Below are 27,050 nucleotides of genomic sequence, written 5' to 3'. Positions count from 1 at the left end.
TGCGACAAGGCAGAAAATTGGGCTTGCAACATCGCTACTAGATCAAGATTCACTATACCTTTAACTGATGATGTTGTTGAGGATGATGGTTTCGCTGATGGTAGGTGTCCACGTTCCGCGGGCCATATACTGCTGTTGATTGTCATTTCCTCCAAAAGTTCTCTTGCTTGGGCAGATGTTTTCTTCATGAATAGCCCTCCAGACATAGCGTCCAATGAACCTCTAGTTGTAGGATTTAGTCCATTGTAAAATGTTTGCATTAAAAGTTCAGCGGGCAATTGGTGGTGTGGGCATAAACGTTGAAGTTCTTTAAAACGTTCCCAAGCCTCATAAAGAGTTTCATTATCATTTTGAGAAAAAGATGTTAACTCTTTAATGACTCTTGCGGTTTTTGCTAAAGGGAAAATTTTTGATAAAAAATGCTTGGGCTAATTGCTCCCAAGTCTCAATTGATGCGGCTGGCATAGAAGTTAACCATTCTTTGGCTCGATCCTTCAAAGTAAAAGGAAAAAGGAGAAGTTTGATTGCTTCTGTAGTTACATCAGTAATTTCTTAAAGTGTCACAAATTTCTAAGAAATTTGTCAAATGGGTATTAGGATTTTCGTTAGGTAACCCGTAAAACGTTACATTATTTTGCAACATGTTAAGCAACGCAAGCTTAATTTCAAATTGATTTGCATTGATTTGGGGTCTAACTATACTGTTTGTTACACCGGCCACTCCTGGCCTAGCGTAATCCATAAGTGTGGCCATTACTTCTGGCTCGGTAATTTTAGTTTTTATTGGGGTTTGGTTTTTCTTTTTCTTTTCTCTCTTGTTCTTTTTAAGAGTTCTTTCAATTTCTAGATCAATAGGATCTGGTGACGTGCCCGAACTTCGAGAACTGTGCACTGGCGACGCGTGTCGTGACCGTGAAAAGGGGAAGCCGCGGTCGCGGCACAGAGCTTTTTTCGTTTTTCAGCTCTCGTTCGTGTCCTCGACTTGGCGTTATTAATTTTCGTCGTCTTCGACTGCTTTTGTAGGGCTTTTCTTCTATTTTTGAGCTATATTTACTCCTATTTGGATTTTACCAAATATATATGTACCTTGCATGAAAGAAACATATTCGAGAGTAAAAGCATTCTAAATAGGTATAAATAGCATAAATTCGTAGCAATATTGATGTAATTATTGATGATATTTTAGGTATATTTTGGGCTTAACAAGAAGTCTGATCCTACAGGAATATATAAGACCTATAAATGAAAGGTTGTTTCTGTTAAAAATAAAAAGGTGCCAAAGTGATACCTCTTTGATTCAACTTGCAGAAATTTTAAAGAAAGAAGACTGTAATCCCTTACAGTTATTTCAATTGCAAAAAGACAGAAAATCTCAACTGAGATTTCCAAATCCTGGAACATGGAAAATCTCAACTGAGATTTCTTCAAATTTAATTTGTCAATAACACTTATCACTTAATGAAATAATTTTCAAAACATGACTTAAATTAAAATTTTAATATTGACAAAACTCATTTGTACACAAAAATAAATAAAAATAAAGAAATAAAAATAAATAAATTTAAAAAAAAGTAAAATAAAAATTATGAACATAAAATAAATAAATTAAAAAAGAAAAAGAATAAAAACTATGAACATAAAAGAAGAAAAACTATAAATTAAAAACATGAAAACTAAATAAATTAATTTTCATAGAATTTATCCACGGATTCAATTGCTTGAATTGGAGCTCCGTCGAAATAAATCTTGCAACGATTACCATTAACCTTAAATCGATCGCCATTAGACTTTTCTAGCTCCAAAGTTCCGTAATCAAATGTTTTAACAACCAAAAATGGTCCAGTCCATCTAGATTTTAGCTTACCTGGAAATAACTTTAATCTCGAATTAAAAAGTAAGACTTTATCCCCAACATTAAAGTTTTTAATATTGATTTTGGCATCATGCCACTTTTTAACTTTTTCCTTATAAATTCTTGCATTTTCGTAGGACAAATAGCGTAATTCATCCAACTCGTTTAAGTCGAACAAACGCTTTTTCCCTGCGCTTTGCAAATCATAATTAAGGGTTCTTATAGCCCAATATGCTTTATGTTCTAATTCAACCGGAAAATGACAAGCTTTACCATAGACTAATCTATAAGGTGTCATTCCGATAGGTGTTTTAAATGCAGTACGGTATGCCCATAATGCATCGTTAAGTTTATGTGCCCAGTCTCTTCTAGAAGACGAAACTGTTTTCTCAAGTATCCATTTGAGTTCTCTATTTGAAATTTCCGCTTGACCATTCGTTTGAGGATGGTACGGCGTAGAGATACGGTGGTGTACTCCGTATTTTTTCATAAGTGACTCAAACCCTCTATTTACGAAATGAGTACCACCGTCGCTTACCATAACTCTAGGAACTCCAAATCGACAGAATATTGAATTTAAAAACTTAACAACTACTTTAGAATCATTTGTCGGGGTTGCAATTGCTTCAACCCACTTTGAAACATAATCTACGGCTACTAATATGTAATTTTTGCCAAAAGAAGTAGGAAAAGGACCCATGAAATCGATCCCCCATACGTCGAAGATTTCAACTTCCAATATGTTCGTAAGAGGCATCTCATCTTTCCTTCCTATATTCCCTGTTCTTTGACATTTATCACAGCGGATAATAAATGAACGGACATCTTTAAACAGAGTAGGCCAAAAGAATCTGCATTCAAGTATTCTAGCTGTTGTTTTGCTTATGCTATTATGACCTCCGTAAGCATTAACATGACATTCCAACATTATAGATTCATATTCAAACTCACTAACACATCTCCTAAGTATTCCATCGCCACATGTTTTGAACAAGAATGGATCTTTCCAAAAATATTTCTTAGCTTCTGAAAAGAATTTCTTCTTTTGCTGAGAAGTCAATCCATCTGGCACAACATGTGCAGCTAAGTAATTGGCTATATCCGCATACCATGAAGCTATGACACTTTGTACTTGCATGAGATGTTCATCGGGGAAATCATCTCGAATGCCTGATGTTTCACCGATGGGACCGTTTTCATCCTCAAGTCTTGATAGATAATCGGCGACCAGGTTTTCAACTCCCTTTTTGTCTTTAATCTCAAATTCTTGCAATAATAAAACCCATCTAATAAGACGCGGTTTTGCATCTTTCTTAGCAAATAAATATCGTAAAGCTGCATGATCTGTATAGATGATGACTTTAGATCCTAACAAATAAGATCGGAACTTATCACATGCAAAAACTACTGCTAACATTTCCTTTTTAGTTGTGGTGTAATTTAACTGTGCACCGGACAATGTGTGACTTGCATAATATATAACATGAAGTTTCTTATCCTTCCTTTGACCTAATACACATCCTACAGCTAAGTCACTCGCATCACACATAATTTCGAAAGGTAGATTCCAATCGAGTTTCGATATTATAGGTGTACTGACTAAAGCTGTTTTCAAAGTATTGAAAGCTTGTAAACAATCCTTATTAAAATCAAAAGTTGAATCTTTCATAAGCAAATTAGTAAGTGGTTTGGAGATTACAGAAAAGTTCTTTATAAACCTTCTGTAAAAACCTGCATGACCTAAAAATGATCTTACTCCCTTAACAGTGGTTGGTGGGGGTAATTTTTCTATAACTGAAGTCTTTGCTCTGTCCACTTCTAAACCTTTTTCAGATATCTTATGACCTAAAACAATTCCTTCGTCTACCATGAAATGACATTTTTCCCAATTTAATACTAAATTCGTTTCCTCACATCTAGACAATACTTTTTCTAAGTTCTGTAAACATGCATCGAAAGAATCTCCATAAACTGAAAAATCATCCATGAAAACTTCCATTATATCTTCAATGAAGTCATTAAATATTGCTGTCATACATCGTTGAAATGTTGCTGGTGCATTACATAGACCAAAAGGCATTCTCCTATATGCAAATGTTCCGTAAGGACATGTGAAGGTTGTTTTGTCTTGGTCATCCGGGTAAATGTAAATTTGAAAGAATCCGGAATAACCGTCTAGGAAACAATAAAATGCATGACCGGCTATCCTTTCGATCATTTGATCAATGAAAGGTAGAGGAAAATGATCTTTCCTAGTTGCTTTGTTTAGGTTCCTATAGTCTATACAAACCCTCCAACCGGTGGTGGTTCGTGTAGGTATCAGTTCACCTTCATCATTTCTTACAACAGTTATGCCTCCCTTTTTAGGTACACAATGGATTGGACTAACCCATTCACTATCCGAGATCGGATAAATGATTCCATTGTCTAAAAGTTTAGTAATCTCATTTTTTACTACATCTTTCATGTTCGGATTTAAGCGTCTTTGCCTATCCGCTTTAGGTGGCTTATCCTCTTCTAAGTGAATTCTATGCATTACGATACTAGGATTAATTCCTTTTAAGTCTGAAATTTACCATCCCATACTTCCTATCCTATTTCTAACAACTTCTTTCAATTTTTCTTCTTCATCGTTTGTTAATTTGTTAGAAATAATTATAGGTAGAGAATCGCCTTCTCCTAAGAAAGCGTACCTCAAATGACTGGGTAACTCTTTAAGTTCTAATTTAGGGGGTGTTACAATTGAAGGCGGAACTGGTCCATCTTCTCAAATCAAAGGCTCTGGGTCCTTATCTTCCAATTCCTCACCTATTATAGGTTCAATTATTTCTTCACTCTGAATAACGTCATTGACACATTCCTCGACTAAATCAAGTTTCATACAAGCGAATTCCTCCATAGGGTATTTCATTGCTTTGTTCATATTAAACTCGATCTTATCTTCTCCTATCCTTAAAACTACCTTCCCTTCCGACACATCTACTAGAGCGCGTCCCGTGTTCATAAACGGTCTACCAAAAATTAAAGGGCAATTTACATCATATGCAAAGTCTAATATAACAAAATCGGTAGGAAAAATAAATTTATCGACTTTGACTAAAACATCTTCAATTATACCATATGGCCTCTTAGTGGTTTGATCCGCTAATTGCAAAACCATATTGGTACGTTTAATATCTTCTTCTAAACCTAACTTGTTAAAAATAGACAATGACATTAAGTTTATACTTGCTCCTAAATCACAAAGACAACTTGGGAATTCAATATCTCCCAACTTACACGGAATAGTAAAACATCCGGGATCTTTGAGTTTAGTGGGCAAATTACTTGACACGATTGAACTACAGTCTTCAGTTAACGAAATGGATGAAATTCCTTCCCAACTGATTTTCTTTGAAATTAAATCTTTTAAAAACTTACCATAGTTAAGAATTTGTGTGATTGCATCCATAAACGTCAAATTGATGTGCAAATTTTTAAGTTTATCCAAAAACGTTAGAAGTTGTTTATCATAGTCCTTATTTCGGACTTTGTGCGGAAAAGGTGGTTTGGGTACAAAAGTTTTGGTATTTGTGTCAAATGGTGAACTATTTGTGTTTAAGATATCTTCTTTGGACTTTGGTAAATCAGTTCCTGGTAATGTTGCATCTTTGGGCATTTCAGGCCCTTGATAATTTTTCCCTGAACGAAGAGTGATAGCTTTCACCTGCTCTTTCGGATTTTCTTCCGTATGGCTGGGAAGACTTCCCTCTTTTCGGGATGGAATTGATTTAGCAAGTTGACCAATTTGAACCTCCAAATTATGGATGCTAGATGAGTGGTTTTTAATAAGCTGATCAAATTTATTTTCGATCCGTTTAAAACCATCGTCGTGATTACTTATTTTTTCACTGATAGCATCTATAAACTTGTCGATTTTAGAAGATAAAGTGCTAATCGTATCTCTTGACTGATTTTGATAATTAGTGGTATGATTTTGATTAGCACTTGCATTATTGTTATTGTTATCTTTCCAGTTAAAGTTAGGATGATTCCTCCATCCAGAGTTATAAGTATTAGAATAAGGATTATTAGTTTGGTTTTGCCCTTGGACAAAATTTACCTATTCGATCTCACTCATATTTTCGTAATCCACATCCGTTTGGATTGGATTACCATTGGTATCGCGTGGTGCCATAAATTTGTCAATTTTGTGCGATAAAGCAGAAAATTGGGCTTGTAGCCTCGCGACTGGATCAAGTTCAACTATACCTTTAACTGATGGTGTGGTTGAGGATGATGGTTTTGCCCCCGACATATGTCCACGTTCCGCGGGCCACATACTGCTGTTGATTGCCATTTCCTCCAAAAGTTCTCTCGCTTGGGCTGATGTTTTTTTTCATAAATAGCCCTCCCGACATAGCATCTAATGAACCCCTAGTTGTAGGATTTAGTCCATTGTAAAATGTTTGCATTAAAAGTTCAGCGGGTAATTGGTGGTGTGGGCATAAACGTTGAAGTTCTTTAAAACGTTCCCAAGTTTCATAAAGACTCTCATTATCATTTTGAGAAAAAGATGTTAACTCTTTTATGACTCTTGCGGTTTTTGCTAAAGGAAAATATTTTGATAAAAATGCTTGGGCTAATTGTTCCCAAGTGGCAAAAGTTGCGGCTGGCATAGAATTTAACCATTCTTTGGCTCTATCCTTCAAAGTGAAAGGAAAGAGGCGAAGTTTGATTGCTTCTGCAGTCACATCTGGGTTTTTAAAAGTGTCACAAATTTCAAGGAAATTTGTTAAATGGGTGTTAGGATTTTCGTTAGGTAACCCGTAAAATGTTACATTATTTTGCAACATATTAAGCAAAGCTGGCTTAATTTCAAATTGGTTTGCGGTGATTCTGGGTCTAACGATACTATTGGTCACACCGGCCACACCTGGCCTAGCGTAATCCATAAGTGTTGGTGGGTCTGCCATTTTTCTGGCTCGGTAAATGTTTTTACTAGGGTCTTATTTTTGTTTTTCTTGTTTTTCTTGTTCTTCCTAATGGTTTTCTCAATTTCTGGGTCTATAGGGTCTGGTACAATGCCTGAACTTCGAGAACTGCGCATGAACCTGAAATCTTGCACGAACCGAAACTACCTACACAACAGAATTTGAAAAATAAATAAATTAGTAAATGAAAATTATTAAATTATAAAAGTTAGAATAAGTATGTTTAAACCTAGATTCGAAATAAAACACGAAAAATTTAAAATTTTGTCAAAAATTTTGGCGTTTCCCGGCAACGGCGCCAAAAACTTGTTGAGCGATTTCCGCAAGTGCACGGTATACGCTTGTAGTAATAAAAGATATCGAACCCACAAGGAACGCTTTTTAACTAAAACTTTATTTAATTCGGTTTTAATCACGTGTTTAGGTTTAACAAAAGAAATACGTTTAATTGATTGTATTGGTTCGGATAAATTAGGATTAGATAGAAGTATTATATCGAGTTTAGAGAACAGTTCTGTCTTGAGATTTTGATTACAAGACAGATACTTCCGTAATTGGAATAAATAGTAGGTATAAAACTCATTTTCATAAAGCAAAGAAAGCAACTTTAACTTTGTAAAGATTATAGACATGTAATAATATAGCGATTTATTCAATTAAATGGCTTTGAACCGTAGAAATCTCTCTGGATCGGAGCAGATTTCTACATTAATCAAACTAGTATTTTATGTCTGATAAGCCGCGATCAGCGATCATGTCATCCATAAAAACTAAATCTGTCAAGTGTTCAACAAAGTTCTTATATGAATAAGATGGAATAGAACATTTTAATAAAAACACCAATTTATCATTTTGAAAATCATTTTGTCAGAACAATATCAAAATAACAATAGTAAGAATGTATTGAATAAATAAGTATATCATTAATGAAATGTGAATTTTCACAAGTTAACAGAGAAGTAGAAACTTGGATAGCATTGCAATGAAAACTTTGAGATCCGGGTTGTCAATCTTTCCCTCAAACTCCGTAGGTGCGTCAAACCTCATACGCTTCAGCCGTCAATTCTTCTCGCTGGATCTTCGGAATAGAGACTGGTCAGTCCACTACCAGAATGAAAACTTGTCTCTGATCAGCCTTAGAAACTAAACTAATATTGTGTTTATAACTAATCCAATAACAACTTGTGTATAGCAAGTTTGTTTACACAGAAATGAAATCTAACTTTCTGATTCTTTTCTGAATCAGAAACTCAACATAATACCTTTCTTCTCTAATTTCTCTAACTTTTCCAACCTCTCAATTTCTGAAATGAATCACTTATTTATAGTTGTTGAAGGGTTGTAAATGATGGGTCGTGTCCGTTGGTGAAGGGTCGCTTTTATCCAAACGAACAAACGCGTTTCTCGGATTAAAACATGTGAATTATGTGCAGAATACTTCGCTGTCGCGACTGAGATTCTGAAAATCTCAGTCGCGACAGGGGGTACAGGGGCGAGTTGAAGACTTCGTTCTTCTTCCGTGATGCCTTTCGTAAGTCGCGACTGAGATTATGAAAATCTTAATCGCGACAGAGAGTTATCTCCCTGTCTCTCGACTGCTTCTCGTCCTCCTTGAGCGTTCTTTTGACTGATATGCATTCTTGGTACGTTTTTTAGGTTTTTCCTCCATTTTAGCTCCGTTTTAGCTCCTATTTGGATTTAACCAAATAATTAAGTACCTTCATCAAAGAAGTAAATAAAGACGTAAAAGTATTCCAAATGAATATAATTAGCACGATTTCAATGTAAATTTAACGTATTTATGTATGATATTTTAGGTATATTTTGGGCTTAACAGTCACGAAAAATATTCAGACGACACGAAAGCAAATGTCTGTCATGTATCTTGTGTCATGTGAAAGGGAAAATGGCATAGTGTTCCCAAACACCTTTAACTCTTTTTTACAAACTTAACCCTTCACCAAAAAATCATACCTCTCTATTAAAAATTATTCAATTCCTACATTAAAACCAAAATAATTTCTTTTTTATCTATATCATTTCCTTAAACGCCTACATCTATCTCTCTAAGAAACAACAGATCATCACGATGGAGACTTTTCTCAGACAGATATATCAGAAAGTAGGAATGAGGAATACAGTCATTGGAATTATCTTACCCGCTAGGAAGGAATTGTCTATTTGTAGAGTAGTTTCAAAAGTTTCAGTTCATGCGCGTAGTTTCTGTTCATGAAGATTGGAAATTCAACCGGAATCACTAGATCCTGAAATTGAGAACACGCAAAAAAAAAAAACAATCGAAGTTGGGGATAAAGTTTTACTTTTCAATTCTTGATTAAGGATTGGAAAATCTTAAGGGAGAACGATTCAAGGCTAACGGTCATTGTTGAGCGATTTCCGCAAGTGCACGGTTTCGCTTGTAGTAATAAAATATCGATCCCATAGGGAACGTATGATAATTTGATTAGAATTTATTGTCTTTATTACATTTGTCTTCTCAAAGTTTATAGGAAAACGTTTATGGTTTGAAATGATTTAAATTGGTTTAAATTGGTTTCTAATCCTAATTTTGGTTATAGTTAAGATTACAACATGTATAGATTAAGTTTAGGTTAAAGTAGAATTCGAGACTTGTTTACACAAAGCAAGAAAACAACTTATAACTTTGATAAGATTATTAAGATGTAACAATTTATCGATTAACACAATTAATAGGCTTTGAACCGTAGAAATCTCTCTAGATCGGAGCAGATTTCTACCTTAATCAAATTGGTATTTATATCCGATAAGCCGACCTAACGATCATATCTTCCATAAAAACTAATTATTTCAAGTGTTCAACTAAGTTTCCTCATAATTATATGAAATATATACGTTTTAATGAAAACACCAGAACCTTACTTCGAAGGTAATATCAAAGTAACAACAGAAGAATATATTGAATTGAAAAGATATATTATTAATTGATTATGAATCGAATCAAGTTAACAGAGAAGAAGAAACATGGATAGCATTTTGACGAAATCTTTGAGTTCCGGGTTGTCAATCTTTCCCTCAAACTCCGTAGGTTTGTCAGACCCTTTTGCGCTTCAGCCGTTAGTTCCTCTCGTTGAATCTCGGAATAGAGATGGATTGTCTACTACCAGAATGCAACTTATCTTCGAACAAAACTTGAACTCTAAACGAAAACAATAATAACTACATATTGTGTCTTAAACTATTTACACAAACTTGTAACTTTATAACAAGTTTGTGTAACCAAACTATGAACTAGAACTACCAAAATAACAACATTGAAATAATCAATATTGCACACACTAATTCTGAAACTTCTTCATCTATTTATAATATTCCAAAAGGTATGTTTGAAGAGACGTGTCCGTTGGTGAAGAGATGCCTTTATCTGGATGAACGGATACGTTGTTTGGAATTAAAACATGTGAAAACTGTGCAGGATCTTCGCTGTCTCAACTGATATTATTAGAATCTCAGTCGCGACCTGGGGCTTGAGGGAGATTGCTGACGAAAATGTATTTCCGGTGCTGAAGTGAGCGTGTCGCGACCGAGATATTGGGAATCTCGATCGCGACAGGGACTTATGTTCCCGCTCCTGACTGCTTCCCAACTCCTCGTATCGGTCTTCTGATCTTGCACATGTTTTTAGCTCGTAAATATGATTTTCCTCTCGTTTTTGCTTCGTTTTAGCTCCTATTTTGATTTTACCAAATAATTAAGTACCTTGCATAATAGAAACAAATATAGACGTAAAAGTATTCTGAATGAATATAATTAACATGATTTTCATACAAAGCTGAGGTAAATATCGATGTTATTTTAGGTATATTTTAGGCTTAACAGACTCCCACACTTAAGCTTTTGCTAGTCCCGAGCAAAATTATCATTTAAATTTATCCTTTCAAACGATCTTTGAAAATAGAATATATTTCCACATATCATTTTTTAAATTAGTTAAACCAAAAATAAATAAATTTCTTTAAGGTAAATTTATACGCAAAACATCAAACTAGCTAGGATAAAAGTGACTATCATCCGTCTTGTATGGCAATTTTTGTAATGAAGCATTCGGGACGGGTGTAAGCACGCATGTTTTTGATCTTCGGTCTCAAGGCATTTATAAGCACAAAATTTCCTTTTCCCAAACCTATACGAAAATATATAAACATGAATTTAGGTTTTTTGTTAACTTATTTGCTAAGCACGCCCGTGATAAGGGTGGTCTCGACGGTGACTTTATATACATTTATTTTTTATGTCTGTTTAAGAGGTCCCGACCATGCCATGGGTGGACGCAACCGTGACTTTAAACTTAGACACGTTATTTTGCTTTTAATTTTAACGTTCCTTTCATACCTCAATCGTGATAAGGGTGGTCGCAACCGTGGCCAAAAGTACCGTTTTATTGATTTTTCTTTCCTTTCATACCTCGACTATGACATGGGTGGTCGCAATCGTGGCCAAAAGTTAAGAATTCAATTACTTAATTAAATATGTGTTATAAAACAAAAATTTTTAAATGGGAAAGAAAATAGTACATTCATCCTCTATTGACTTAAATCAACATGTATTATGCCTATAGTTTCCCTAAAAACTTCAATTGTATTTTAAAGTAAGACGAAATCAAACCAAGCAAAAAGTGTTAGTTTGATTAATGCATATAAACTTAATTGAAAAATAGAAATAAGAATTATATTATCATGCATTGGCATAATATAAAAGAAAAATCGAAATAAAGAATTTATTACTTATATACATTTACTTGAGACATTTTCTTCATAAAATCGTGTGGGAGATGTTTTTAATAATATCTAATATTGTTGCCCTTGTAGAAATATTTAATTATTTCTAGCATATTTATATAACCTTAATAGTATATTTATAAATTTTTAACATATGTAATATGTACTAATTTTTACGTAGGTAAAAATGTGTGTGCAAAAATAATATGACAAACATTCGTACTCAAAATAAGATAAGTGAACTATCTCCTCCCACACTTAAATGGGACAATGTCCTCATTGTGCAAAAATTGATAAATCAGAAAAGATAACAAGGATAAAAGAGGAAAATAAAAATAGAAATAGACTAAAAAGTAAGGATAGATAAAACTTGAATGTGAAGGAGATCCGTAATTCAAAATATGGAGAACGCGTCGACTCGACTCCATGGCGGTGGAAATATGATAATGACTGACGACGAGTGGATTTATGTTCCGTACTCAAATTATAAATGTGTTTATCTACCTCATCGATGCTTAAGTTCGTTTGTCTATTGTTGGCATTTATTTGTGCCAAAAACTTTATTGTTTGCTCGTTACGGGAACTGCTCTAATAACCATTTACGTGATCCAAAACTCGTGGCGAACCCATAACTTCATATATTGTGTCCCCGACGTCTTCATGTGGGTCCTCATCTTCAATCTCTTACTCCAGCCCCACCCAATTTCGCTTCCCAATTACGAGCTGCTTTAAATACCTTTGCCATGTGAACTCGAAGTACCAACATCAAACTTGCAAATAAACTAGGCAACATTGGTGAACCTACGAAATTAATGTGTAAAATGGCGGCATAATCCAATATCAGAAAAGAATTATGAGTAAGTGTTTCAAACTGCTCCAAACTACCCGTAGCATCCAAAACAATACCCGTAATCAAGGTACCCAAAGGAACTGTCTTAGTGGTTGAAACGGTGGCTTTGATTAAATTGTCAAAAAGGTGTCCAACGTTATCTACCATCAATCCTTTAAAAATGCAATCCATGACAAACAAATCTCAACTTCGAACCTTCTACCCTTCAACATGCCCAAAATGAAGAGAAACAGAAAATACAATTATCTTTAAGGGGCTTGATAGAAGTGTTTGTGGAATCAAAGTCATCCAAACTCATCCAAATAGTTGAGGCTGATCACAAAAGAATAGGTGCAGGAAAGCAAATCAAATATTCACCCCTTCATACCCAACTTCATAAATTTTTATCCAAATTCCTAAATGTAAATCTCTGTAGTAAAATCCAAAAGAGAATATCGTGAAACACGAACTTTGGCCCGAAAGAGTGCATATACTGCTTCCCGTCCTCATCTGAATTAATGTCGAATGTGAGCTCTATATTCAACACGCAAATGATTAATGGAGGAGGTAAAGGAAACATTGTAAGTAACCTTATTATGTCTAGGCTTGGTGTATAAATGTCGGATTTGTGAGAGAAAAATAGAAAAATTGTGATAAGATAGAAAAATGGAGGGTTACGTTATGGAGTTTGTGTGTAGGGAAAAAGATGAATAGTAAAAAGGTGTAAGGAAAAAAAATCAAAAATATTTTATGGAAAAAGAAAGTATGTTGGATAGGTGAAAATTTGTAAAAATTAAAGTTGATATGGTGTGGAATTGATTGTGGAAGAAGAAAATGTGTTTTAAATAGAGGTGGAATAGGAAAAAGTGAAGGATTTAAGCATTTTTTTTTTGCTGAAAATCAAGAATCTCAAATGAGATTTTCAAAATCTCGATCGTGACAGAGATTCTCAATGAGAAATAAATCCTGCTTAAGTTTCTGGCTTGCTGTTTCTATAGAGATATGGATAATCTCTACAAGGATTGTTTGCTGTTAGGCCAAAAACTTGTATCCTTTACATATTCAACTTATAAAAATTATTTGTTCTTGCACTAATGTTCTGGTAATGATATTTAAACCTGTAAAAACTCAAAAACAAAACTAAAAATTAAATTAAATGTTAGCCATAAGGGCTGTCCCTAAACAAAGAGTTTATAAATAAATAATTTCATTAACATGAAACATATATACACAACCACAAAAATTGAAAATATGCAAACTAAAACATAGAAACATATTGAGAGAGAACAATATGCGAAACATAACGAAACAAATCTAATCTTTATCTTCATGAATGGAAATTCCGCGTGCTTATACTCGAAATAGTTAATATTCATGTTTGACAAATCATTCGTTCTCCAAGAACTCGAGATCAAGGACAGAGAATGGTTCATTCTCGCTCAAAGGAACGGAACTTGCACTAAAATACAACGAATAAAATTCTCATATCCAATTTTCTTATTTCTTTAAACAGGAAGTAGATATCAAACCGTCTATTTAAAATATGGAAAGAATCCACAACATTGAAAAATGAAAAGGTATCTTTTGTGCCTTTTGGTGAATAAAATAAAAAAAAATTAGAAAATCAAAAATTTCAGTTGAGATTTTCAGAATCTCTATATGAGCAGAAACTCCTACAAGGCTGAAAAATAAAAAAAAAATCTCAGTTGAGATTTTAATAATCTCTATATGAGCAGAAATTCATTAAACTCTAAAAACAAAAATCTCGGTTGAGATTTTAAAAATCTCTACATGGTCAGAAATTTAAGTTTGATGCAATTTCTCTCAATTTTTATTCAATTGAGATGTTTTAAAAATCTAAAGACACATTCCTAATCAATTACAAATATTTAAGATACATAGCATATTTTGAATATCTTTCAATGATCAAAATTTTTTTTTTTAATCTAACTATTATTGCTAAACTAAAGATGAATATATAAATTAAACCAAAATGAAATGTAAAGATTAAAATACAAAAAACTAAAAAAAATGTGATAATCCCTAAGAATTCTCAAGGAGAATCAAAATCATGGACACAATCAATTACTTGGACCGGTTTTAAATAATGGTCCCGTCCATTTTAACTTACCTAGAAAAAAGAAAAAAAAATGTCGTTTTTTTATGTTTTCTCAATTTAAGGATCTATTGATTCCAGTTGAATGTCCGAACTTCTAGTTTTGTGCACAAACAGGAACTACGCGCATGAACTGAAACTGTTGAAACTATGGTAAAAGTAGACAATTCCTTTATGGCGGATAAGATAATTTCAATGACTGTATTCCTCATTCCACTTTCTGGTGTATCTGTCTGAGAAGAGATATCGATCAACCGGCGCCAAACTAGTTGGTGATGATTCTGTTGTTTCTTAGAGAGATAAATGTAGGTGTTTAAAGAAATGATATGATAAAAGAAGAAATTATTTTGGTTTTATGTAGGAATTGAATACTTATTTTTACAAAGAGAAATGATGTTTTGGTGAAGGGTTAAGTGTATAGAAAAGAGGTAAAGGTGTTTGGGAAGAGGTAAATTTTTCTGGAAAAACCATCTGTGACGTCTGACAAGTTTTTTTTTTAAAATTTTCTTTCCCTTCTGATGTATCTGCATGCTGAATTGCTTTTCTGTAGACTTCTTCTGTGCATTTTATTGATAATCAAATCTCCAGTTTATCTTTGAGAAAACTTGGATTTTTTTTTTCTGCAAACAATCTTAATGCAAACATTAAATAACAATAAGGATTTAGTCATAATGACCATCCTCAAATAAATAAAAACTATAACATAAATAAATACATAAATTATAAAAAAATCTATAAACCAAGATTCGGAATAAAATTAAAACAATAATTAAAAATCAAATATCAACACCGTTCCCCGGCAACGACGCCAAAAACTTGTTGAACGATTTCCGCAAGTGCACGGTTTCGCTTGTAGTAATAAAATATCGATCCCACAGGAAACGTATGATAATTTGATTAGAATTTATTGTCTTTATTACATCCGTCTTCTCAAAGTTAATAGGAAAACGTTTATTGTTTGAAATGGTTTAAATTGGTTTCTAATCCTAATTTTGGTTATAGTTAAGATTACAACATGTATAGATTAAGTTTAGGTTAAAGTAGAATTCGAGACTTGTTTACACAAAGGAAGACAATAACTTATAACTTTGATAAGATTATTAAGATGTAACAATTTATCGATTAACACAATTAATAGGCTTTGAACCGTAGAAATCTCTCTGGATCGGAGCAGATTTCTACCTTAATCAAATTGGTATTTATATCCGATAAGCCGACCTAACGATCATATCTTCTATAAAAACTAATTATTTCAAGTGTTCAACTAAGTTTCCTTGTAATTATATGAAATATATACGTTTTAATGAAAACACCAGAACCTTACTTCGAAGGTAATATCAAAGTAACAACAGAAGAATATATTGAATTGAAAAGATATATTATTAATTGATTATGAATCGAATCAAGTTAACAGAGAAGAAGAAACATGGATAGCATTTTGACGAAATCTTTGAGTTCCGGGTTGTCAATCTTTCCCTCAAACTCCGTAGGTTTGTCAGACCCTTTTGCGCTTCAGCCGTTAGTTCCTCTCGTTGAATCTCGGAATAGAGATGGATCGTCTACTACCAGAATGCAACTTATCTTCAAACAATACTTGAACTCTAAACGACAACAATAATAACTACATATTGTGTCTTAAACTATTTACACAAACTTGTAACTTTATAACAAGTTTGTGTAACCAAACTATGAACTAGAACTACCAAAATAACAATATTAAAATAATCAATATTGCACCACACTAATTCTGAAACTTCTTCATCTATTTATAATATTCCAAGAGGTATGTTTAAAGAGACGTGTCCGTTAGTGTAGAGATGCCTCTATCCGGATGAACGGATACGTTGTTTGGAATTAAAACATGTGAAAACTGTGCAGGATCTTCGCTATCTCAACTGAGATTATTAGAATCTCAGTCGCGACCTGGGGCTTGAGGGAGATTGCTGACGAAAATGTATTTCCGGTGCTGAAGTGAGCATGTTGCGGCCGAGATATTGGGAATCTCGGTCCCGATAGGGACTTATGTTCCCGCTCCCGACTGCTTCCCAACTCCTCATATCGGTCTTCTGATCGTGCACGTGTTTTTACCTCGTAAATATGATTTTCCTCTCGTTTTTGCTCCGTTTTAGCTCCTATTTGGATTTTACCAAATAATTAAGTACCTTGCACAATAGAAACAAATATAGACGTAAAAGTATTCTGAATGAATATAATTAACATGATTTTCATACAAAACTGAGGTAAATATCGATGTTATTTTAGGTATATTTTGGGCTTAACAGTCATCGTTGTAAGATTTATTTTAATGGAAATCCGATCTAGGTAATTGATTTTGTCCAAGATTTAGATTCTTCTTGAGGATTCTTAAAGATGATCACATTTTTAGTTTTTCGTTTTTCGTATTTAAGTTTTACATTTCGTTTTTAGTTTAGTTTACACATTATTTTATTTTTACTTTAGAAAATAATAGTTAGATTTGAAATAATTTTTTATGATTAAAAGATATAAAAATAACTTAGATATCATAAATATTAGCAATAAATTGGAAAAGTGTCTTTAAAGATGTTAAATATCTCATTTGAGATAAAAGATAATTGAAATTTCATCAACCTTAGGTTTCTGTTTCTATAGAGATTTTAAAAATCTCATTAGTGACTTTTGTATAGGGTTAGATAAGTTTCTGTTTATATAGAGATTTAAAAATCTTGTCAGTGACTTTTGTTTATAGTTAAATGTTTCTGTTCGCTTAGAGATTTTGAAAATTTCAACAGAGATTAGGGAGGACCAACGTGCAACACCTTGCCAAAGTGCAAGGTGTGTCGCGATCGAGATTCTTGAATCTCGACCGCGACACGCGTTTTTCTGCGTGGGAGTTAGTTATTTCTTCTTCCTTCCCTTTTCCTTATGCATTTATATTCGAATTTTTGATTAATTTTTCACCAAAAGGCACCTTTTCATTTTCAATAGTCATGATTTTTGGTTTGAAACCTATAAATTAAAATTCTTCACATATTTTTTTCATTCTTACATTTTCAATCTCAGATCTGAAATCTTTATTTTTTTATCATTAATCAGTTTTAAACACCAAACACTTTTTGATCCACATTTTGAATTAAACAAACTGATTATCCCCAACTCCATTTTTAAATATCTCTGTTATAGTATTTTTGCGCGTGTCTACGAAAATATAGTATGTGACACAGACTTGTATGTTTTGGGAGATATTCTTCAAGGTAATGTTGTTGATTCTTCAAAAAATTTGATGGAAGGTCCGATATCTGCCTCCCGTTCGAAGAACAAGAAAATTGGATATGGGAATTTAATCTCGTACGATATCTGCCTCTCCTTTCCTCCTTCCTTCCTCTCCTAAAATCTCTACAGGGATCACAAGTGTTTAGGCACATTTAACACATTTATTTCTCCAAGCGACGCATCCTTTCATCCGGATAGAGGCAAATCTTCACCAACAGACACATCTCTTCAGCGTACCTCCTGGGATATTATAAATAGAAGAAGAATTGTGTAGAAAATGTTGTTCAATAGTTCAGTTGTTGGTTGTTATTAGTTACAGAAATTAATCAATTGTGACTAAAACACAAATAGTTATAGATACAATATGTAAATCTTATTATTTACATTAGAGTTTACTCAAGTCGAGTTTATACTCTGTAGATCGACCGAGAGGTGCTATTGCGAGGATTCAGCTAGAAGAACAAGTATTGGAGTGACCCACTGTCTGACAAACCTACGAGGTTGAGTAAAGGATTGACAACCCGTAACTCTTCCTAGTCAAATGCCATTTCTTCTCTGTTAATTTGAGATGTTTCAACTCAAACTAATAAATATCTTTTAATTCAATTCCATCTTTTCTGTTGTTTCATTCTAAAGTTTGATCTGTCAACCTACATTCTTTAAGAAGTTCTAATGGGTGTTTCATGCAAAGTATTTATAAAGATCTTGGTATTTTTCATGCTAACGTGTTGGGAACTTAAGCAAATTCGGATTTATATCTGGTTATTACAAGAGATCGATTAATCGGATATAAACACCGCATTTGATTAAGGTTTTCAGTATTAGGCCGAGATGAAAGATTGATTACAGTTCAATGCTTTTGAATTGAGTAAATTGATAATTTGTTATATCTTTCTAAACAAATCAAAGTTATAAGTTGTATTTTCGCTTAGTATAAATTAGCCTTGAAATGAACTTTAATCTAAATATAATTTCTATAAATTGTAATCTTAACTATAACCATAATTAGAATTAGAAACCATTTAACCCATTAACGATTTCCTATAAACCTCAAGAAAACAAATTTAATCAAAATAGTAATTTTTAATCAAATTATCAGACGTTCTCTATGGGATTGATATCTTTTTATTACTACAAGTGAAACCGTGCACTTACAGAATTCGCCCAACAAAGGTTTTTTGGAAGGAGAGATTGAGGCAACTATGGCATTTTTTATTTCCTATGATGATGTTGTAAGTTTTGTGGAAGCTGCTAAGGAAGAAAAATGGATAGACGCAATGAAATGTGAACTACAAGTTATCGAGAAAAATAAAACTTGGGAGTTTGTAGCTCTACCGGCAGAAACAAAGAAAACAGGGGTTAAATAGGTCTTCAAGACCAAGTTAAATGAGGATGGGAAGGCTGATAAATACAAGGCAAGGCTAGTTATGAAGGGATATGCTCAAAAGTAATGAGTTGATTATGATGAGATTTTTGCGCATGTAGCTCGATGGTATACGATTAGAACTTTGTTGGTTGTAGCCGCATGATGCGCCTAATGGATGTCGGTCCGATAGACTCACTAAGGGATAAGTGTACCCCGTCGTTATCAAGTAATAAAGTCTGGAAAAGTCTAGGTATGGAATCCACAGGATTTATTCCTGCAAGTATCGAGCTACTCGGTTTCTAGTGTTATCTAAGCTTTGGGGGGTTTGAGATTGAGTTTGATTAAATTAAGCTACTCCTAATTAAGTTACTCTACTCCTAAGTGATCTTTCAACAATGTAATTACCCGAAGGGATATGGAATGGTACGATAATGATGAATATAGGATGTCCAGACAATTAATTAAAAACCTAATCCAAGTCACTTGTATTCGAGGCGAGTAACCCTACTTATCCTTCTATGGTTCCTAGTTCGTGATTAGCTCTAAGGCTCAGCAATTTGGGCTTAATCATCTATAAGGTCGTCAATCTTATAGGCTCTGACTAGGTCAGATTCAGCTCGCAATATATGCCAACTTAATATTTCGATTTTTGAATGAGTTAAACCAATCAAACAAAGCATAAGACAAAGATTAAATAGATAAATTAATTGATCAAAACAAAAACTATTTTATCATTAAAGATGAAGAAAATTGTCATGGAGATACAATGAGCTTAGGATTCATAGACTGGATCAAGAGATAAACAAGTTATGAAAACAGTAAGAAAATCCCTTTCAGGGAACATGTCTACCACTATAGGCGTCTTCCTATGACTTAAGGAGGAACCCTGAATAATCCTCGGTGAGCGGAGCTTCGAATGTTCTTCAATGGAGGTTGAAGGAGATGGAGGAGGTGGAGAGGATTCTTCAAGCGGGAAAGCTAGGGTTTTTACACAATTAAAAGATATCTAATTTAGATAATGAAAGTCCTATTTATAGTTGCGGTTTGAGTCCCAAATATGACCGACTTTCTTTCCTATTGCAGGTGGGAAGAGTGGGGTCAAAACGTGGCATCGTGGGGCCGGGAATCAGTCCGTAGGCCAGCTCGCCGAGCTGGCCCCTGAGGGCCAGCTCATCGAACAGGCAGTGCCAGCTCGCCGAGCTAGCCCCTGTGGGCCAACTCGTCGCACGGATAGTGACAGCTCGCCGAGTTGGCCTAAAAAGGCCAGTTTTGACGAGTGGTGATGCCCAAAGGCCCTGCGTGACTATCGGGTGTCCCCAAGATGTGATTTTCATCCGAACTTGTTCCTGTTTTGACCTGTACACGCACGTAAACTCCAAATGATATTAGTTCCGAGGATAAATTGATCCACCAATCGCTTGATTTGAGTGAACACTCTGTTTGGTGCGACTTTTGGTGGATCAATTAGCCATAATAGACAATTGAAAGTTAACATACGTGCTAGTCTGGCAATATTTGCCCAAAAACGATCAGAAAACGAACTTAAACCACAAGTAAATAAAACATATACAAAATCTAACTAGTACACACGTGCATATAAATGCGAGAATTCCTCGCTTAGTATGTTGCAGTTCAAGAAAGCAAGCCATAGTCACCTTATCCTTGACAGATGCACAGTTTGTGGCTGCAACGTTATCCACATGCCACTGTGTTTGGTTGAAAGGAATTCTTGAACAGATCATCTTAGTTTGGCAGGATAAGGTTTTCTAATTTTTATGTATTTTGTTAACAGATTGCTTAAACTTTATAAGGTGTACTTTTACTTTTGCTTTAAATAAGAACGACCACTGCATTTTCAAAAGTAAAAAAAGCAATTTTAGTTTTTTGATTTAAATAGGTCGTGTTACCTCTTATAAAGTAGAAAACACTTTGAATAAATTGTAGCGGAAGAACAGAACCAAAATCACGTATTAACGGTCACAAATCAACTACGATGAGGTAAATCAGCAGAAGACGCAATAATCTACGAACTACTAAGAACGAGCTTTTGAGATGGATAGATAAGAGGGGTGACGACCCTCCTATAGGGAGAGAGATGAGAGCAACTTTTGCTTTCTCAACTGTTAGCATGAAGTTTTTCTAAAGGTTTAGAATCTTCCAGGTTAGGATTATAGATATATAAACTTTTTTCTTTAAAGATTGTAATATTTGGTTTGAATCAAATTATAAGAGCATCTCCAACAATCTCTTAGTTTGACTACAACAGCTTCTTTGTGGCTCCTTAAATCACTAAGAGTCTCTCCATCCTCTCTATTAACAGAGAGCGTCTCTCTACCTCTTAGTGCATTCGTAATTCATTATTTATTAGTAATTTATTATTGAGTAGTCTATATAAGCAGTATGGTTAGAGATGATATATTTTCGTTACTCTTAAAAAACCAAGAGTCAATTATTTATATTATTTTTAAACAGGACACTAAAGGTCTCTTGAAAATACTCTAAGTCTTTCAAATAAATTCAATCTGCTAAAGATAAAAATTAACTTTCTCTCGTCTTTTATCTCCTCTTCTAATTAATTTGAACAAGTTGCACAAATCATTTACGTGATTTTGAAGATATTTAATTATGTACTTCTCAAGTGGACCAAACACTTCTTTAAGTAAACAATGTAGTTTTTCATTGCAGATCATGAGATTCTCTCCTTCTCTCAACATTTTTCTGATCAGAAAAGAAAAATATAAAACAACCCAATATGAAGAAATACAAATCAATCTCCATCCAACAAAAAACCCCAAATTCAAGAGTCTTTTATGCATACCTTAACAACCCATCTAAACTCAACGCCTTTCCCTACGAATTTTTCACCGAATTCCCCGTCGCCATTTCTTCTCTTGACGAAAATCCTGATGTCGGCGTAATTGTTCTCTCCGGTGCCAGTGATCACTTTTGCACTGGCATTGAGCTCAAAATACTCAATGACATCGCCAAAAATGGCCTCTCATCTGAAAAGAACTGCGCCAACGAGTGGCTCCGGCGAGAGTTAAAGTTCTTACAGGCAGCATTCACCGCGGTGGAGCGGTGTAGGAAACCCGTGATAGCAAGTATTCACGGATATTGTGTTGGAGGAGGAATTGATCTAGCGATTGCTTGTGACATAAGGTTTTGTACTCATGACACTATTTTTACTGCCAAGCAAATTGATGTCGGGTTCACGGCGGATATGGGGATGCTGCAGCGGCTGCCCGCGATAGTCGGGTATGGTAATGCAATGGAAGTGGCTTTGACTGCACGGAAATTCTCGGGCCAAGAGGCTAAGGATATGGGTCTAGTTTCTCAGGTTTTTGAGTCTAAACAAGCATTGGATGAAGGCGTTATGCGTGTTGGTGAAGGTACGTTTCCATTTCGAAAGTAAAAATAACTTTTACTTTTGTACGATCCATATTACCAAATTCGATGAAAATTACGTCATAGAAGGGGATCTATGAAAGGAGTAATACACGAAACCAATAAAAATATGAATGGGAACTATTTTATGAAACGAGAATGATATTAAAAGAAAATTAATTAATTGCTCGGGTATCGTATAATTTCTCCTATACGAAAACCTAAGTTGGTGTTAATCAAATTAATTTTCATATTATTTTTATGACATCTAACATTACAAAATATATGATGATATAATATAATATAAAATAAATAAATAATTATAAGGTCCTTATGATTTTACTTATTATGCTAGTAAGTCTATTATATTATTATAAGGTTCTTATGATTTTATCTTAATCAATTGTTTAGTCATTTCATTTGTTTTTGTAAATGAAAGTCCAAAATTACCCCTAGTTATATATAGATAAAAAAAATACCTTTTAGTTTCAAACTTAATCTAATTAATTTTAATGAAGCTTTTGAACTATATATACATTGAAATTAATATATTTGAAAAAATGTATTATTAATTTTCATAAATTGTAATTTTTTAATTATTTTTTAATATAATATTTTAAACTAACATTAAATATTATTATAATTTTTTTGAAAATCATATATTTTTTTTCTTTATTCGTAAAATTTAATAGAATTGTAAAAACTTTTTACAATGATAATCTTACTCTTATTTTAATAATTTTTGAAATATTTTTCATTTAATTTTTTTAGCCAATAAATTTTACATTATTAAATCAAAGTTTTATAATTATATAAAAATTAATAAATCAATTATTTTATTGGAGAGATTGTGATTATGTAAGAAAAAAGAGAAAAAAATATAAAATAGGAAAAGTAAATGTTTTATTATTAAAACATAAAGTAAAGGGTAATTTTAGTATTTTAAAATTTATTTAGTATAGTTTGATCATTGACCCAAGTATAAGGCCTAAGGAGTTAGCAAAAACAAAAACTGAGAGACTATATAATTATTTCTAAAAACACAAAAACCAAGTTGTGTATTAGGTAAAAACACAGACCTTATAATTATTTACCTCATAAAATATATATATATATATATATATAATGCTTGATATCTGGAATAGTTTTTCATCGGATTTCCAGTGATAGGAGGATGAATTCGAACTATTGAAAATATTAAATAAGCTTAATAGCATTTAGGATACGAAATGTAAAATTAAGGTAAAATTAAGGGATTTTAGGTGAAATTTACCCGTTATTTTATATTTATCTTCTCTTATTATTTTTGCTTAATTGATTAATAAAAGCATACATTAAATTTCTGATTAATGATTTGGTGAAATTTAACAAAGTAGATAAGTTGTCAAAAACAAAGTAAGCATAGCATCTACCTAAAGTTAAGTTATACCTTTAGGATAGGCAGTCAAAACCAATTTTACTCTTAAAATGGACGAGCTGAGTCAATTTGATAAATAATTCATCAAACCATCTTCTCGATCATGAATTTTGTCATCTATACTTCACATGTGGGTCATTTTATCGCTCACTAGTAACATATCACAAATATATGATAATACGTGAAAAAAATATACAGTCTTTTGAAGGAGTTGGACAAAAAAAATTCAATTTTTTTTTTCAAATTCATAAATATTAATCTTCAATTCTATTATTAAATCACTAAAAATATGAAATCTTTTTTAGAACCAACTTATATGCAATTAGTGCAGAATAAGATACAAAGTAATTGTTAATAATTTCTAAAATTTATCAAACTTGCAAACGTTAGAAATAAAATTGACGCTAGGGATAAAATTGCTCAAAGCCGTAAACAGTAACGATATTTTTGTACCTTACCTCTATATAAATTCTAAAATATATCAGTTTAGATGCAAAATAACTAATTTTTTTTTTTTTATTAAAGACTGGCAGCTAATCAGGGCGCACCAAGGACATCCTGACTAGGTCGGCACCCCCAAGAGAACACCCGAAACCAGGGCTGATATTATTAAAAGAAAATCAAACCAAAAATCCAAAGGAGAACAAGTCAAGTGAAACGGTAAACATGCCGACCACTAACAAAACAGAGGGAGTTCGTCCCACCAGACGTGATCAGAAGCTGTTCGGCCGAAATTTGCTAAAGCATCCGTGCATTGATTGCCTTCGCGGAAGATGTGCGACGTAACAAGGTTGAGAGAATCGAGATGTTGAAGGCAAAACAGCCAATCTTGCCGGAGCAACCAAGGGACTTTCTGAGATCTGCTGCGAATTAGAGACAAGACATAGGAAGAATCTGATTCAAGCCAAATCCGCGTCCAGCAGTTGGAAATCGCAGTTTTGATAGCAAAACTAAATTAACTTCACATTTTTAAGTAATTTGGAAGTATATATAACTAGTTGTCTTGTTAATTATGAAATCAATGTGTAGGACTATGTATATTTGATCAATGTGTGAGATAAAATTTGTGATTTTACAGGAGTTGCTGCAAAATCTCCCACAGCTGCGGCAGGAACGAAGGCTGTGATGTTAAGGGGTAAAGACATGACTTTAGAACAAGGATTGGATTACATTGCAACTTGGAATGCTTCAACTGTTTATAGTTCTGGCCATCTAATGGAGGCCTTAAATGCAATGGCTCAGAAAAGAAAACCGATCTTTGCCAAACTTTAATTTCAGTATTTGCTATATCTTTTGTATCTTTTCCTGAGTATGTAGAATAAGTTTTCTTGTTCGGTATGAACAAATTAAATGGTGATTAGCTTGTATTATCTATTTGATTTTGTCTCTTTTTTGTATCAAATTTCATTAAGTAATCGCCTACAGTAAAACCTCTATATAGGAATAACCTCTATTTTGTCATAAAAAAACACGGTCCCAACTTGGCAATAATCTCTATTACCAAACTCTATTTAGTAATAACCTCTCAATTGTTATACAAATAGCCTGTTCCCAAATGTATTTTTATATAGAGGTTTTACTATATTATGCATTTTAATTAAATGAAATAAATTATTAGATTATTCAACTTAAAAACACATTAAGCATGTTTAACTAAATCTCTTTTAATAAATACAATTCTGATTCATATTTATAAATTCATACTCGTTAATCTAAGATCGCATTTCACTAGTTATTATGATTTAGTTCATTTATAAACTACAATACGATTGAAAAATAGATAATGGATTTCATTATAACGATAATAACGAAACTAAAAGTAAAGTTTAGAAGAAACCGAACTCACATCGATGAAATAATGGAACTTTTTTGTTTTGAATGAATACTTACCTATAGTAAATGAACTCTAAGACAAAGTCTTTCAACACAATAAGAACTTAAAACTACAACAAACAAAACTTAATTTTAGATTCTCAAAGAGAGAATCATAAATTATAAAAAACTAAGAAGATTAATATACAGAGAAAGAAAGAATGATATTAGTATGGTGTGTCTTTAATGCATCACAAAGGCCTCCTTTTTATGTAGAAGTCTCGTATAGACTAAAAATCAAGCCTACTAATGTTCCGCAACCTCCTAATCTGACAAAATGTGATTTAAAGAGAGTTTGCACCAAACTTTGATGAATTGGGAGCAGGGCCGGCCCCGGGCCTAGGCCAGGAGTGCCCAGGCCTAGGGCCCATGACTGTTAGGAGGCCCAAAATACTTGTGTGATATGTATATATACAGTGTGAAACGCATTTTATGCTAAAGTTAATAGTGTCTTAGTGGTTAAGATTGTGGTTGTCTTTAAAAAAGATTCTAGTTTCGAGTCCCTTACAAAGCAGATTTTTTTTTACTTTCTCAGAAAAAACAAACAAAACCAATATACAAATATTAATATTAAGAAATTTACATAAAAATCCACTTTTAAAAACTTGTTTACAATTACGTGAAATGATACTTTAAATTAGCTCAAACTAATAAAATTATTATTTTTAATATATTTACTAACGTTTAGAATTTATAAATTGGAGTCTAAATTTTTTAGTCAGAGTATAAAATCATATTTTATTTCTTATATATGAAAAATAATAACATATTGAAAAGTAATTTTAATTACATGATTTAATTGTGATTTTGTAACCAATTGTGATATTCATGTAAAAAGCCTTAAAAAATTATGGGTTAAGGTGCAAAAACACCCCTAACGTTTTGGGTCAGGAGCAATTTTACTCTTAACGTCTAAAATGGTGCAATTTTACCCCTAACGTTGGAAGCCAAGAGCAATTTTACCCCTAACGTTGATAAATTGGATCAATTTCAGATACTATTATAAAACACAGATATTTCTGTTCATTATTCTGCACCAATTGCATAATAATTCGTTCTAAAAAAGGATTTCATGTTTTTTATAATTTAATAATAGAATTTGAGATTAATATTTATAAATTCGGTGGATTTTTTGAATTTTTTTTGTCTAATCCGTACAAAAAGACAGTATATTTTTTTATTTTTTTATTTTTTTTCACATTCCAACAAATGTTTGTGATTTGTTACTGATA

General features: G+C 33.0%; 1 protein-coding gene and 2 non-coding genes across 3 annotated transcripts; all 3 read left to right on the top strand.

The window, feature by feature from the left end:
• The first annotated feature begins 276 nt into the window (after window positions 1-276).
• LOC136215958 (small nucleolar RNA R71) lies at window positions 277-383 on the top strand. The gene has a single exon (XR_010682959.1). It is a non-coding gene; the product is annotated as a small nucleolar RNA R71 (small nucleolar RNA).
• A 5,939-nt stretch (window positions 384-6,322) lies between these two features.
• Window positions 6,323-6,429, top strand: LOC136215943 (small nucleolar RNA R71). Its single transcript, XR_010682945.1, has one exon. It is a non-coding gene; the product is annotated as a small nucleolar RNA R71 (small nucleolar RNA).
• A 15,468-nt stretch (window positions 6,430-21,897) lies between these two features.
• On the top strand, window positions 21,898-25,218 carry LOC136210534 (delta(3,5)-Delta(2,4)-dienoyl-CoA isomerase, peroxisomal-like). Its single transcript, XM_066001868.1, has 2 exons — window positions 21,898-22,534; window positions 25,025-25,218. Exons 1-2 carry the CDS (start codon window positions 21,898-21,900, stop codon window positions 25,216-25,218), a joined length of 831 nt encoding a protein of 276 aa, XP_065857940.1.
• Window positions 25,219-27,050: the final 1,832 nt, after the last annotated feature.

This window comes from Euphorbia lathyris, chromosome 1 (assembly GCF_963576675.1).
Source record: "Euphorbia lathyris chromosome 1, ddEupLath1.1, whole genome shotgun sequence".
In the NCBI taxonomy this organism is placed as follows: Eukaryota; Viridiplantae; Streptophyta; class Magnoliopsida; order Malpighiales; family Euphorbiaceae; genus Euphorbia; species Euphorbia lathyris.
The sequence above is the reverse complement of the archived record's forward strand: the minus strand, read 5'-3'. Positions and strand labels throughout refer to the sequence as shown.